The 12,766-nt window shown below is 37.2% G+C and overlaps 1 protein-coding gene across 3 annotated transcripts in view; it reads left to right on the top strand.

Annotated features, from left to right (window-relative positions):
- The first annotated feature begins 899 nt into the window (after positions 1 to 899).
- SNX16 (sorting nexin 16) overlaps positions 900 to 12,766 on the top strand; it is a 42,969-nt gene continuing 31,102 nt past the window's right edge. Inside the window, exons 1-3 of one of the 3 annotated variants that reach the window (XM_047074084.1) lie at positions 900 to 1,031; positions 2,773 to 3,247; positions 11,655 to 11,741. In XM_047074084.1, coding sequence (XP_046930040.1) covers positions 2,873 to 3,247; positions 11,655 to 11,741 — 462 coding nt within the window. In that variant the 5' untranslated portion in view covers positions 900 to 1,031; positions 2,773 to 2,872. Of the gene's footprint in view, positions 1,032 to 1,056; positions 3,248 to 11,654; positions 11,742 to 12,766 lie in introns of those variants that run through there. The other 2 variants (XM_047074085.1, XM_047074083.1) reach the window with 2 other exon arrangements.

Here is a 12,766-nt window from a genome sequence, read left to right as displayed (position 1 = left end):
TAGATCCTTCCTCCTCTTAACTGTGGTATTTGTACACCTTTGCTTCTTGAAAGTTTAATTTGCCTTGGCTTCCTTGATATTGGACTGTCAGGTTTTTCTCATCATAAGTAACTTTTGCTACCACCTGCAGACCTATCCACAGGTGAAGGAATTACTCCAAGGTTCATTTTTTTCTTTTCTCTCTATACCCCTATTCACTTACAGAACCCATGAATATAACTGGCACTTCAGGGCCAAGACTGCCAACTCTATCCTGAAAACTACTTCATGTTTTAGTCTACTGTTTCCATACAATTCTCTTTTTATGTCACACTCACACAAGAAGGGAAATATCAACCCAAAACCCTTTATTACACCACAAACTATATTATCTTCCTATGGTCATTTTGAAATTACAACTATCAATTTCTCCCAGTCTTGGGAATGTTCCAAAACCTTAGAAATCAAGGGATGATCTTAGCTCCACTAACTTCAGAAAACAATTTATAATCTATTAGAACCAGCCCAAGCTAGTGATGACTACAAGTCCCAGGATGCAAAGCAGGAGCCTGGACCAATGCTGACTGTAGTTCCTCCACGGAACTGAAATCTGATCCCGTGTGCGGCAAACTAGGCGTCTTTGCCTCCATTTCTCAAAGTTAGTTTATAAAAATAAAGCTAGGGAAGAGAAAGTAGAATTCTTACCACAACACTACGTCCAACCCAGCTGCCAAAGAGCCCTAGCCGCCCGCACAATTCGAATTAGAGCCTCCGGGGATAGGGGGCTGAGGAGGAGGGAGAAAAAGCTCTTTGCGTGACGTCACTTCCTGGAGAGGCAGCCCGGATTGGCCCCTCCCTCCACCTCGCAGGGATCCTGGGCCCCGCGGCAGCCGGGTAAAGCCGGGCTGAGGCAGAGAGCGGCTGCTTTGGGGGACGGAAGGTCACGTGAGGCTTCTTGGTCCCGTGGGTGGAGACGAAAAGCTGCGGTTAAGGAGGGTCGGATTTAACCGTCACGGGGAAGCGCGCTCTACGAGATCGCGGAGGGGGCTGAGGTAGGGACGAGGCGGCGGGCGCTTTCCCGGGCGCTCTTTCGAGTGACACCTGCGCCCCCTTGGCTGGCTGGCGTCTGGCGGACTCCACCGGAGGGTGGACGGGCCCCGCAGGAACCTTCGGGCCACCCTCAGGCCACCGCCGATTCTGCCGCGCGTCTGGAGGCGCTGGCCTCGCGCGGGGCGGCGGAGTTGGGACCGTCTTGGGGCCCCTGGGAGCTCCGGAGAGCGGTGGGTCTTCCCACCCAATGAGCCGAAATCCCGTGGCCTGCTCACCCTGACAAGGCACTCCTGAGGTCGAGCTGCCTCTGGGTTCTCCACTTTTCCTCTCGCCACCCACTTCTCTCTCCTACCTCGTTGCTCAGGCTCGGGCCACCTCACCTGCCTAAGGTTTTTCCAGCGTAGGACTAAGATGTCAGGCTTCGGAGCATCTCCATGCCAAGGCAAAAGTGAACACGCTATTAATGAGCCCAGTACGTTTTCTTAAAGTTTGGGTAGCGCTCACTTCTTTGCATGTCAGTGATTGTGTTGATACGCGCGTCCTTCCCCCAGCCCTGTGGCCTCAGGTAGTTGAGTAGCAAGGGGCAGGGCTATCCCACGGGCTTTGAAAAGGATAAGATTTCAGACTTTTATTTACTTCTTGGGAGTGTGGGGGGAGCATCAGGCAGAACCGAGGAACAGTGAATCAGCAACTCGAGTTTCTTGAACCTTTGATGATGAGGAAGGTTGCCCAGAGCCACGTGCTGAATTAAAAATCTTACATCAGCATCTTTTCCAAGCCCAAGCAGCTCCATTCCTACCTTTCTCACTAGTAGAGTTGCATAGATGTAGTTAAGATAGGCAGACCCTTTGTTATGTGCCATTTCACAGGTCTGTAGTTATTACAGTTTCTTAGTTTATTATTTAACAACTTAGTGGTAAACCTTTTCTTCATTGTATAATTATGAGATTATTCTGAGACAAGATAAATTGGTCCTTTTGACAACAGATTATTGAGTATGAGTTGTAAAGATTTGTTGACTACCCTCACTTTATAGCAGAGCAGGATTACTGATGATCTGGAGACTGAAGAGCATTTTCACTTTCAACCTTTTCATATTTTAGGATATAAGTTTAATCTTCATTGGGTTTTATTTGATTAGTTTAAATTGACCAGGAGTTTTTCCAGTACATTTCATCCTGTATTTAGTAAACTAAAATTTTAAGAACAGTTGATGTTTGCTTTGTAACATCCAAGCTTCTGGTTCACTGTTATTACTCAGGGTAATTCTTTAGAGTTTTGCTAATTAAATCAAACAGAAATATGAATAACTCTCCTCCCTTTCTTTTCTTCCCTCCTTCCCTCCTTGTATGTAGAACTGTCAGGACCATAAGCAGACAATAAAGTTTCAGAAAGGGCTTTACCACTCGTCCTGTCTCCAACTCTTCTATGTAGGTGAAATCACGTTAAAATGAACATTACAGAAATCTATCACAAGGAAATGAAGTAGAGATTGAAAATAACCTGTAGTATGAAAGTCAAGAAAAAGACTATGGAGTAGTTTTACTCTCTTTACCTTGCAAATGAGAGTCCTTAGAGATGATATTTTGGGATTAAAGAAAGAGGTTTGGGGCATGTTTTCATTCCACATAAAGTAACCGAGTGTCACAAAATCAAAAGAAATGAATGTGAACATTCTGGGGGTTTTTGGGATAACGTTCCAAATTAAAGACTAACCTTTCAATATGTTCTTCTCATTTTTAGATAGTGAATTCCCAAGAAGAAAATAATGGATTTCATATTAGTTATTCTCTAAATGTTTGGACTCAGCAGCGTGTAGGTTTGTTGCAAAAGCTAAAAGAAGATGGCAACTCCTTATGTCCCAGTTCCTATGCCCATAGGGAACTCTGCTTCCACTTTTACAACCAACAAAAACCAAAGAAGTTCTTCTTTTGGGAGTATCTCAACAAGTTCAAACTCTTCCAAAGGCCAGTTAGAGGACTCAAATATGGGTAATTTTAAACAGACAAGTGTACCTGATCAAATGGATAGTACTTCATCTGTCTGTAGCAGTCCCCTCATTAGGACTAAATTTACAGGTGCAGATTCTTCCATTGAGTATTCTACTAGACCAAGAGAAAGTGAGGAACAAAATCCTGAAACAGTGTGTTTGGAAGATAGACCTTCTACACCTACTATATTGGGTTATGAGGTGATGGAAGAAAGAGCTAAATTTACCGTGAGTATTAACTTCTGCTGTACGTCAGTAGAAAGTGAAAAATTGGGTTTAATTGTTACCTATACTTGTAATTTCTTGAACATAAAATTCAAGTGGTTTTTACAACTCTAAATACTGTCATGCTGTAGTAAACCTTTGTACTATTTGAATGAATTTTCACAAACCAGAAATTTCTGTGAAATTAGCCCACAGATCAAGAAACAGAACAAGCATCCAAAATGCACCTCCCCCATGCTCTGTCAGTCAATACCCACTCTTCCTGATAGCCTGCATTAATTTTGCCTATTTTTGTACCTTATGTAAATGGAATTGCAGAGTATGTACTCTTTGAAGTGTGGTCTTTTCAATATTGTGTTCGTAAGATTTATCCTTAAACTTGCGTGTAATTATAGGTAGCTCATTTTTGTTACTGATCGTATTCCTTTTTTGTGAATATACTACAATTTATTAAACCATTCTACTGTTGAAGCATTTGTAGAATTTCCAGTTTGGGGCTCTTACAAATGCTACTGCAATGAACCTTTTGGTACTTGTCACTCAGTAAACACATGTACACATTTCTGTTTGGTATCTGCCCAGGAGTAAAACTGCTAGATTATATGCCTAGCTTTAGAAGATATTGATGAACAATGTGCCAGAGTGGTTGTACTAATTTATACTCCTGTAAGCAGGGTATGAGGGTTCTAGTTACTCTACATTTTCCCAATGTGTGGTATTTTTCATCTTTTTCATTTTATCTATTCTGGTGGATAGAGTAATATCACATTATGTTCTTAATTTGCATTTTTTAAATGGCTAGTTAAATTGAAGATGTTTTTGGCCATTGGATGAATGGCCAAAACATTCCTGTTGTGAAGTATTTGTTCCAGACCTTTATTCCTTTTTCTTTGGGAAAGTTTTTTCCACTTGATTTATAGTTTTCTCTGCATTTTGGACATAAGTTTTTTCTTACAGCACGCATTGTGTTATCTCTCACTCTGTGGCTTGCCGTTTCACTTTCTTAATGATGCATTAGATAAACAAAAGTTCGTAGTAATAAATATGCTTTATTAATTAATATGGTTTATATATACTATACAAATATAAATATCTTAATACTTGTTCTTTTACGGTTAACACTTTTTTTTAACTTTTCTTTTTAATGTGTTTTTAATTTATTTTTGAGAGTGAGAGAGACAGAGCACAGGCATGGGAGGGGCAGAGAGAGAGGGAGACACAGAATCTGAAGTAGGCTCCAGGCTCTGAGCCCCACATGGGGCTTGAATTTGTGAACCATGAGATCATAACCTGAGCTGAAGTCAGATGCTTAACCAGCTGAGCCACCCAGGCATCCTAACACTTTTAAAATCTACCTATTCCCAGCTTACAAAGATGTTGGCCTATGTTTTCTTCAAAAACTTTATTGTTGGACCTTTCACATTTAGATCTGTAAAGCATCTGGAATTGATTTTTGTGGTGTGAGATAAGGGTCAAGACATTTTTTTTCCCTCCTTATAGGATAAAGTAATCCAGTTTTTATTGAAAAGACAACTCTGTCTACATTTGCACAGTTGCTTATGTCATAAATCAGGCAATCATGAACATACGGGTTTCTGTGTTCCATTTTTCCTTCATTTACCAATTCCACATTGTCCTTAATTACTAATGCAGTATGAGAGGCCTGGCTACCTGCTGTCTTAAGTAGTCTAGCTTTGTTCTTCAAGACTGTCTTGGTTATCCTTGGCTCTTTGCACTGCAGTTGTATCGAATCTATAGACTAGAGAGAACTGACATCTGTACACCACTGAGTCTCTGCATCTATGAGCCTAATCCATACACGGAAGTCATTAACTTCTTTTAATGTTTTGTACTTTTCAGAGCAGAGGTCTTTCATTTTTTAGTTTTTTTTTTTTTTCTTTTTAAGTAATCTCTATACCCAACGTGGGACTCAAACTCACAACCCCAAGATCAAGAGTCACATACTCTACCAACTGAGCCAGCCAGGTGCCCCTGGTTTTATTTCTGAATACTGAGAAATATGTTGTTTGATGTTCTTGATACCTTGTTTTGTTTTCTTTTTGTTAATTGCTGGTTTATATGTTATGCTCTTGTGCGTCAATGTGTTTCTGTATCTGGAGACCTTGCTGAATATACTTATAATTGAAATAGTTCTTCTTGGATTTTCTTGATACAAAGTTTTTATGTTTACTTCAACATTTCATGCTATAAACTTATGACAGTATAGTAGGACATCCAAGAAAAAAGTTGTTGTGATAATTTTTGTTGTTAGGGATATGTTTAATTTTTTTTTAAGTATTTTATCAATATAGTTGACACACAGTGTTATGTTTGTTTCAGGTGTACAACATAGTGATTCAACTTTTCTACACATTATGCTATGTTCACCATAAGTGTAGCCACCCTTTGTCACCACACAACACTGTTGCGGTGTCATTGACTATTTTCCTTATGCTGTACCTTTTTCCCATGACTTATTCATCCATAACCGGAGACCTGTATCTCCCTTTACCCATTTTGCACTTTCACCTACCCCTCTTTCCTTCAACAACCATCAATTCTCTATATTTATAGATCTGATTCTGCTTTTTGTTTATTCATTTGTTTTGTTTTTTTGAATTCCACATAGTGATGTGATATATGCTATTTGTCTTTCTCAGTCTGACTTATTTTACTTAGCATAATACCCTCTAGGGTTCATCCATGTTGTCACATACGGCAAGATCTCATCCTTTTTTATGGCTGTGTAATATTCAGTTTTGTGTATGTGTCTATTTGTATGTCTATATATGTGTGTGTATGTGTTTATATACACACCACATCTTCTTTATCCATTCATCTATTAGTGGACACTTAGGTTGCTTCCATATCTTGGCTACTATAAATAGTAATGCTGCAGTAAACAAAGGGGTATATCTTTTTGAATTATTGCTTTCATATTCTTTGGGTAAATACCCAGTATTTATGGTAATTCTATTTTTAAATTTTTGAAGAACCTCCATACTGTTTTCCACAGTGACTGTACAAATTTACATACCCACCAACAAATGTACAAGGGTTCCTTTTTCTCCACATCCTTGGCAACACTTACTATTTCTTACCATTTTTATTTTAGCCACTCTGATAGATATAAGGTGATATCTCATTCTGGTTTTGATTTGCATGTCCCTTATAGTTAATGAAGTTGAACATCTTCTATTCATGTGTCTATTTGTCAGCTGTGTGTCTTCTTTGAAAAAATATCTGTTCAGGTCTTCTGCCCATTTCTTTTTAATGTTTATTATTTATTTTTGAGAGACAGATTACAAGTGGGGGAGGTACAAAGAGAGAGGGAGACACAGACTCCAAAGCAGGCTCCAGGCTCTGAGGTGTCAGCACAGAGCCCATTGCGGGGCTTGAACCCATAAACAGTGAGATCATGACCTGAGCCAGAGTCAGACACTTAACTGACTGAGCCATCCAGGTGCCCCATAATACCCATTTTTAATTGGATTACTTGTGGGTATTCTTGATGTGGAGTTGTATAAGTTCTTTATATATTTTGGATATTAGCCCCTTATCAGATACATTGTTTGCAAATAATTTCTACCGTTCAGTAGGTTGTCTTTTAGTTTTTTTGATGGTTTCCTTCATTTTGCAAAAGCTTTTTATTTTTATGTAGTCCCAATAGTTTATTTTTGCTTTTGTTTCCCTTGCCTTGGGAGACATATCTAGAAAAATGTTGCTAAGGCTGATGTCAAAAAATTTGTTGCTTGTATTCTCTTTTTTTATTGTTTCAGGTCTCACATTTAGGTCTTCAATCCATTTTGAGTCTATTTTTGTGTAAGGTGTTAGAAAGTGATCCAGGTTCACTTTCCAGTTTTCCCAGCACCATTTATTGAAGAGACTGTCTTTTTCCTATTGTATGTTCTTGCCTCCTTTGTCATAGATTAATTGACTGTATAAGTAAGCATGGGTTTATTTCTGAGCTGTCTATTCTATTCCATTGATTTGTGTATCTATTTTAGTGCCATTACCTAACTGTTTTGATTAGTATAGCTTTGTAGTATATCTTGAAATCTGGGAATATTGATACCTACAGATTTGTTCTTGTTTCTCAAGAGTGCTTTGGCTATGCAGGGTTTTTTGCGGTTCCAATTTTAGGATTATTCTAGTTCTATGGAAAATGGCTATTGGTATTTCAGTAAGAATTGCATTGAATCTGTAGATTGCTTTGGGTAGGATGGACATTTTAACACCATTCTTCCAGTCCATGAGAATGGAATGTCTTTCCATTTGTTTGTGTTGTCTTCAATTTCTTTTATCCTTGTTTTGTAGTTTTCAGAGTACAGGTCTTTCACCTCTATGGTTAAGTTTATTCTTAGGTATTTTATTCTTTTTGACACAAATGTAAATGGAATTGTGTTCTTAATTTCTCTTTCTGCTACTTTGTTACTAGTATGTAGAAATGCAACCAATTTCTGTGTATATATTTTATATTCTGCAACTTTACATAACTCATTAATTCTGGTAGTTTTTTGGTGGAGTCTAAGATTTTTTGTGTACAGTATCATATCATCTGCAAATAGTGATGGTTTAACTCTTCCTTACAAAAATGGATACCTCTTATTTCTTTTTCTTATCTGATTGCTGTGGCTAGGACTTTCAGTACTATGTTGAATTAAAGTGGCAAGAGTGGACATCCTTGTCTTGTTCCTGATCTTAGAGGAAAATCTCTCAGCTTTTCCCCACTAAGTATGATGTTAACTGTGGGCTTTTCATATATGGCCTTTATTATGTTGAGATATCTTTTTTCTAAATGTATTTTGTTGAGAATTTTTTCATGAACAGATGTTGGATTTTGTCAGATGCTTTTTCTGCATCTATTGAAGTGATCATATGATTTTTATCCTTTGTATTGTTGATGTGGTGTATCATGTTGATTGCTTTGTAGATGTTGAACCATTCTTGCATTCCCAGAATAAGTTCCACTTGATTGTGGTGAATGATCCTTGTAATGTATTGTTGAATGCAGTTTGTTAATATTTTGTTGAGGATTTTTGCATCTATGTTCACCAGAGTGTTGAGATAATTTATGAAGAGAGACAATCTTTAGAGTTAAATTTTCATGAGACTGGTGATGTGTTGGGAAATCTGCATGGACCTGACTTTTTTTGGAAATTAAAATAAAGTGGTAACTCATTTTCTAGAGGGAAAGAAGTAAGTTAACAGTTGTAAAGTTATTTTTATTCATTAATTCATTAATTCAACATTTTGGAGGTACAGCAACCCAAATGAGTGAATGATAGATAAAGTAAGCTTTTTTAAATGCTGGTATGTCATATGGTGATAAGTGCTATAGAGGAAAATAAAAGAGTGAAGGAAGTTCCCCCACAACTGGAATTACAATTTAAATAACATTGTCAATCATGGCCTCATAGAAAAGATGTTAGCACTAAGAGACAGCGAACCATGAGAGTATGTGGGGAAAGAACTTTCCTGACAGGTGAGACAACTACAGAGACCCTGGTGGTTGATAGCAAAGAAGCCATGGGGAGAGATGTAGGAACTGAAATAACAAGTAAAGACAAGGGAATGTGACACACAGATCAAGTAGAGCATGTAGCCATTGTAAGGCCATTAGATTTTACTCTGCACAAGATGAAAATCTTTGAAAATGTTTTAAAGGATTTAAATGTTTAAATTTAAAAAGTTTTAAAGTCACATGATCTGACTTAATTTTTAAAAAAGATTGATCTGGCTGCTGAGTTGAAACTAGATTTTGTGGGGGAATAATGGAAACGGGAGGTATTAGGTTCTTGCAGTAATCCACGGTAGATTGATGGTGGCATGGACAGGGTGGTGGGAGAATTTGTAACAAGTGATCAGATTCTGATACATTTTGAAGATAGAACCTTGAGATGTGGGAGAAAAAGAAATCAAAGATGATCCCAAAGTTTTTGGGTAAACAATGAGAAGAATAGGGTTGCCATTTAATTAGATATCAGATTATGAGGGCAAGATCAGGATTTGGTTTTGGACATGCTAGGTTTGGGATACCTAGTAGACATCAAAATGGAGATGTCATGTACCTTTCTGTGTATGTACACGTAGTGTGTACGCAAGCATGTATTATGTATATGTATATTAATATAAGTTGAATTTTGGGGAGAGGTCTGAGCTGGAAATACAAGCTTGGGAGGAATCTTAGGTTTGTAAGATAATGTTTCCTAGATATATTTCTTTTCATTGATCTCTTAACTAAACAAGTATTAAGAATGACTGGTAAGATCTGGTAAAATAGAGAGCATCAAGTCTTTGAAAATTGTTTAAGAGGAAAAGTGGGTGTGCCTGGGTGGCTCAGTCAGCTAAGCATCCAACTCTGATCTAGGCTCAGGTCATGATTTCCCAGTTCTTGAGTTAGAGCCCTGCATTGGGCTGTGCACTGACAATGTGGAGCCTGCTTGGAATTCTCTCTCTCTCCCCCTCTCTCTGACCCTACGCGATTCATGTGTGTGTGCTCTCTCGCTCTCTCTCTCTCTCTCAAATAGGAAAATCTTTTTTTTAATTTTAAAAAATACAAAGAACAAAAATGACTAGGAGGAGTGATGAGTCAGATTGGGAAGGATTGGGCTTCTTCAGTTGGTAATGTTTTCTTTCCTGCACTTGGTACTAGTTAGCTGAGTGTGTTTGTTTTGTGAAAATTCATCAAGTTGTATACTTATAATTTCTGTGCTTTTCTATGTGTATTTTGTAATTAAGTATATGCTTCTGCATAATTTACTTACAAAGTAAATATGTACAAAGTTGTATATACTAAATTTCCAGTAAAGAGTAGAAACCATAAATGCTATTAAAACATAGAGGAGGGAATGATCAGTAGTGTCCATAAAGTTTTCATTGAAAGCACTACTTAAACAAATAGAAACCTGGGAGAGCTTTCTAGAGAAGACAAAGCACAAAAATCTGTACTTTGTCTTTCTTAGAGAAGCAGAAGTGCTCAGGGGCCACTGTGGAGAGCAAATTAGAAAGGAGTGTTCATTTTTTAAAACAGGAAAATAAAGACAATATGGATTATGTGTAGATAAGACTTATTACCATATGAGGTTGACTTTTATTATGCATCAGTTGTTCATACTCACAAGTTTGGAAGCTAAGTTGTCCCTTTTGTTTTGATTAGTAACTCCTAAAAAAATGTTTCTTCAGTATCTCCTTTGCAACTATCTTAGATCAGGTCTTTCTGCAGACCTTAAAGGGTATCCGAATAATCTTCGTCATCCTTATATGTTACCTTGAGATGTGGGACAGTTCAACCCTAATCCTTGCTGATTCCTCATTCCCCCCTTAAAAGCTGAAAGAGAAGTCTGGTAAGGGAGAAAATTCAAATGATAAGGATGATCGAGCCCCTAAATAACGAGTCTTCTCTACAGCAACCAGTAGGACTCTGTGAGCCACAGAAGTAAAAAGCAGATGAAATTATATTTAATAATATAGTTTATTTAACCTAAAACCATTTATGAACCTTTTTTTTTCATTCTAAGTCTTTGAAATTTGGTGTTTATTTTACACTCATATCACCTGTCATTTGGGACTTGTCAACATTTCACGTGTTCAGTAGCCACCTGTGGCTAAAGTGCAGCTCTAGAGCTCCAGCTGAATGTTATTCCACAGCTGACTTCAGGAAAAAAAGTTACTCATTATTAAGAGGGTTTCACTGGTTCAGCAGATGGGTATTTAGTACTTCACATGTGTCATGTGTTTAGTTTAGCCCAAAATACTGTACCAAAACTATCAGGAGACGTTCTCTGAGATTCTCTTATACATAGTACTTCCTCATAATAAGTTCTAAAATTATATTTACAAAAAATAGAATTGAGTTTGCTTATAATATGCTTTTTTAAAATATTGACTGGCCTCAACCAAGTTTTTTTTGAAGCCTAGATAATTGTGCATAATTATAGAAATGTAAACTTTTATATAATATGGATATTTTTTTACCTGCATTTCAGCCTTGAAGATTGAAACAACATCAAATGTATTTGAAAACTTTGCTTAATAGTTATTGAATTTAGAAGTTAAATTGATTGTATAGGGCAAGAGTGGCTATTTTTCAAGCATGATTAAGTCTTTCATCAATTTTAGAATATTTTCTCATAAAACATATTTTGGAACTGATGAGTTTATTTAGCGTGTGCCAGAAAAGCATTTGTCTCAAATTTGTCACACTCATGTTTCTTAAGACCTGAATCTTGCTTTTGATGCCTGCATTGTAATAATTTGTATATTTGATGGTCCAAGTGACTTCCGATATTTTTTACATACTAATTGTTATCCGGGTTTTCAAATAAAAGTTTTAAAAATATTTTATTTGAAGTTTTAAATATCTTATATACATTTTTTTTTCAGTCTCTCTCTCTCTTTCTCTGCACAGGTATATAAAATACTAGTAAAGAAAACCCCAGAAGAAAGCTGGGTGGTTTTCAGAAGATACACTGACTTCTCTAGGCTTAATGATAAAGTAAGTCCTTAGATAAATCTAAAATGGACTTTTCAGTTTTGCATTATTAACTGTTACAGTTAAATTTGTGGTTTTTCCTCCTCATGAGTTACTTGAGTGAAGTCAAATCTTTGCTAGTTCCTAAGAAAATTAACTATTTCACTTAATTTTAATAGCCTAAAGACCCATCTCTACACACAACTTCCTTATTTTGGAAAAAAAAATTATTTTTAGTATAAAAATGTGAAAGCCTTAAAATTGCTAACAGAAATATAAACGATTACATAACCTTGTGAATTTGAAAAAGGTATGTGTATATAAGATCTCCTAAACCATGTGACAATAAGAGAATGAACAAAAAAAGTATTTCTACCATGTTGTATTAGTTTTCTATTGCTGTTTACCAATACCACAAACTTTATGACCTAAAACATACCTTTTTATTATCTAGTGATGTAGGATCGCTTCTCAGCCTTTTGGCTAAGATCAAGTGTAGTGATTTAGGTGGGCTCAGCTGGGTTTGCCACTTGGGGTCAGACAATGTCAAAATCAAGCTGTTGCCTAGACTGGGCTCTTATATGGAGGCTCTAAGAAAGTATCAGCTTCCAGGCTCAGGTTGTTAGCCGAGTTCAGTTTCTTACACTTGTAAGACCAAGCTCCCTATTTCCTTGCGGTTGTCAAGCAGAGGTGTTCTGAGCTCATAAAGAGTGCTGTCCAGCCCTTGTACCTGGCCTCTCCACCTTTAAAGTCAGCAATAGCCAGGTCAGGTCCTTTTTGTGCTTTGAATCTCTGACTTTCTCTTCTGCAGTCAGCAAGGAATAAAGCTGTACTTTTAGAGACTCGTATGATAAGATTAGGTTTACCCAGATAATCCCATTTTAAGACCAATTAAAGAGTAACCCTAATTACATCTGCATACAAATCTCTTTTGTGTAACATAACAAAATCACAACACCAGGAGCAAAGGTCATGAGGCCATCTAGAATTCTGCCTACTGCATTTATGAAGCAGAATAATAATAAAAACCCTCAATATATTAAAAACTT

The sequence above is a fragment of the Lynx rufus genome, unplaced genomic scaffold, assembly GCF_022079265.1.
Source record: "Lynx rufus isolate CCGP_SWC_20201006 ecotype Redwood Valley unplaced genomic scaffold, mLynRuf1.p SCAF_12, whole genome shotgun sequence".
Classification (NCBI taxonomy): Eukaryota; Metazoa; Chordata; class Mammalia; order Carnivora; family Felidae; genus Lynx; species Lynx rufus.
This window is presented reverse-complemented; position numbering and strand designations above follow the sequence as displayed.